The sequence below is a fragment of the Geospiza fortis genome, unplaced genomic scaffold (genome assembly GCF_000277835.1).
Source record: "Geospiza fortis unplaced genomic scaffold, GeoFor_1.0 scaffold214, whole genome shotgun sequence".
NCBI classification, from domain to species: Eukaryota; Metazoa; Chordata; class Aves; order Passeriformes; family Thraupidae; genus Geospiza; species Geospiza fortis.
Genome location: NW_005054433.1, coordinates 701,839 through 702,974, shown reverse-complemented (window position 1 = coordinate 702,974; position 1,136 = coordinate 701,839). Strand labels below are relative to the sequence as shown.

The window sequence follows — 1,136 nt, the reverse complement described above, 5'->3', positions numbered from 1 at the left end:
AGCGCCCGTAAAATGAATTAAGACAGCACCGCGTATAAATCTTTATTAGCAAGGAGTTATTAGACCTAAGGAGGAGGAAAATAAAAAAAAAATTAAAAACCAAAAAGCACACCTAATGCTGGATTTGGTTGAAATATGAGTCTCTCAGCTTCCTAATCCCTCTTCATATGGCGGGTTCCACAGTTCAAAATGAGATATGTCAGATCACTTATGCATTACTAAGATGAGGAAATATTTACAATGGGCTGACTTTTTTTTTTCTTTTTCCTGCATAATTCAGATGTATTCAGAGAACGCATTTCTTTCAAAAGTATGCTTTGGCAATTTTTTTAAAATATGCAGCAAACTGTATATGCGATACCAACTTTCATCTATTACAACAAAATTATGTTGAACTCAAACAAGAGGAAGACTTACGTATGGCTTAGTTATATCCTACCAATAAACCACGTGCTTCACTGATGAAGTAGCTTGGAAATTTGGCTGTCTTTGTTAGGGAAAAAAAAATTAACCCTTTTAGTAACACTAACTTAGCAAGGTTCCAAATCAGCTGGAACAGCAAAAGAAATTCAAGCCAATTCACTTTGAAATTTGAAACAATGTACATATCCCTTCAACCTTGAAGCAGTCAAATTTCTGACTGAAATTTAGCACATACGGAAACAGTTCTTCAATAAGTTTTACAATTGGACAGTTAAATACTGGGGAGAAAAAAAAAAGTCTTTTTTTCTATTTTTGCTCATGCACATGTATGTGCACATGCATAGTCCTCTAACAATCAAAATTCTTCAAAACCCAAAGTATCAGAGGCATTTTGCAAACACATGATTAAGCCCCAGGCAAATGATAAAGAGGTCAAGGTTTTTGTTTGTTTGTTCTTGTTTTTGGTGTTTGGTTCAGGTTTTTTTTTGTTCCCCCCACAATGTTAGCTAAATTAAATTAGCATGAAACAAACCAAAAAAAAAAAACAAACCCCACAACACAGTGGCACTTTTAATACTGGTTGATCGGGCACTTGTATGCAGTACTTATAGACCAGTAAAAGTGCTCGTTTACCTGTCTGGTGTGTAAGGGGCCCTTTGTCTTGAAGCCTCCTTGGGAACTGCACTCTGAGGCACTGAAGTGATCTGAACTAG

General features: G+C 35.8%; 1 protein-coding gene across 3 annotated transcripts in view; it reads right to left on the bottom strand.

The window, feature by feature from the left end:
* The window catches only part of PCDH9 (protocadherin 9), a 666,246-nt gene that overhangs the window by 660,282 nt on the left and 4,828 nt on the right, over positions 1 to 1,136 (bottom strand). For all 3 annotated transcript variants that reach the window (XM_014309470.2, XM_031061935.1, XM_031061936.1), the window contains exon 2: positions 1,057 to 1,136. This exon is cut by the window's right edge and continues 3,096 nt beyond it. In XM_014309470.2, the coding sequence (XP_014164945.1) occupies positions 1,057 to 1,136 (80 nt within the window). The remainder of the gene's footprint in view (positions 1 to 1,056) is intronic.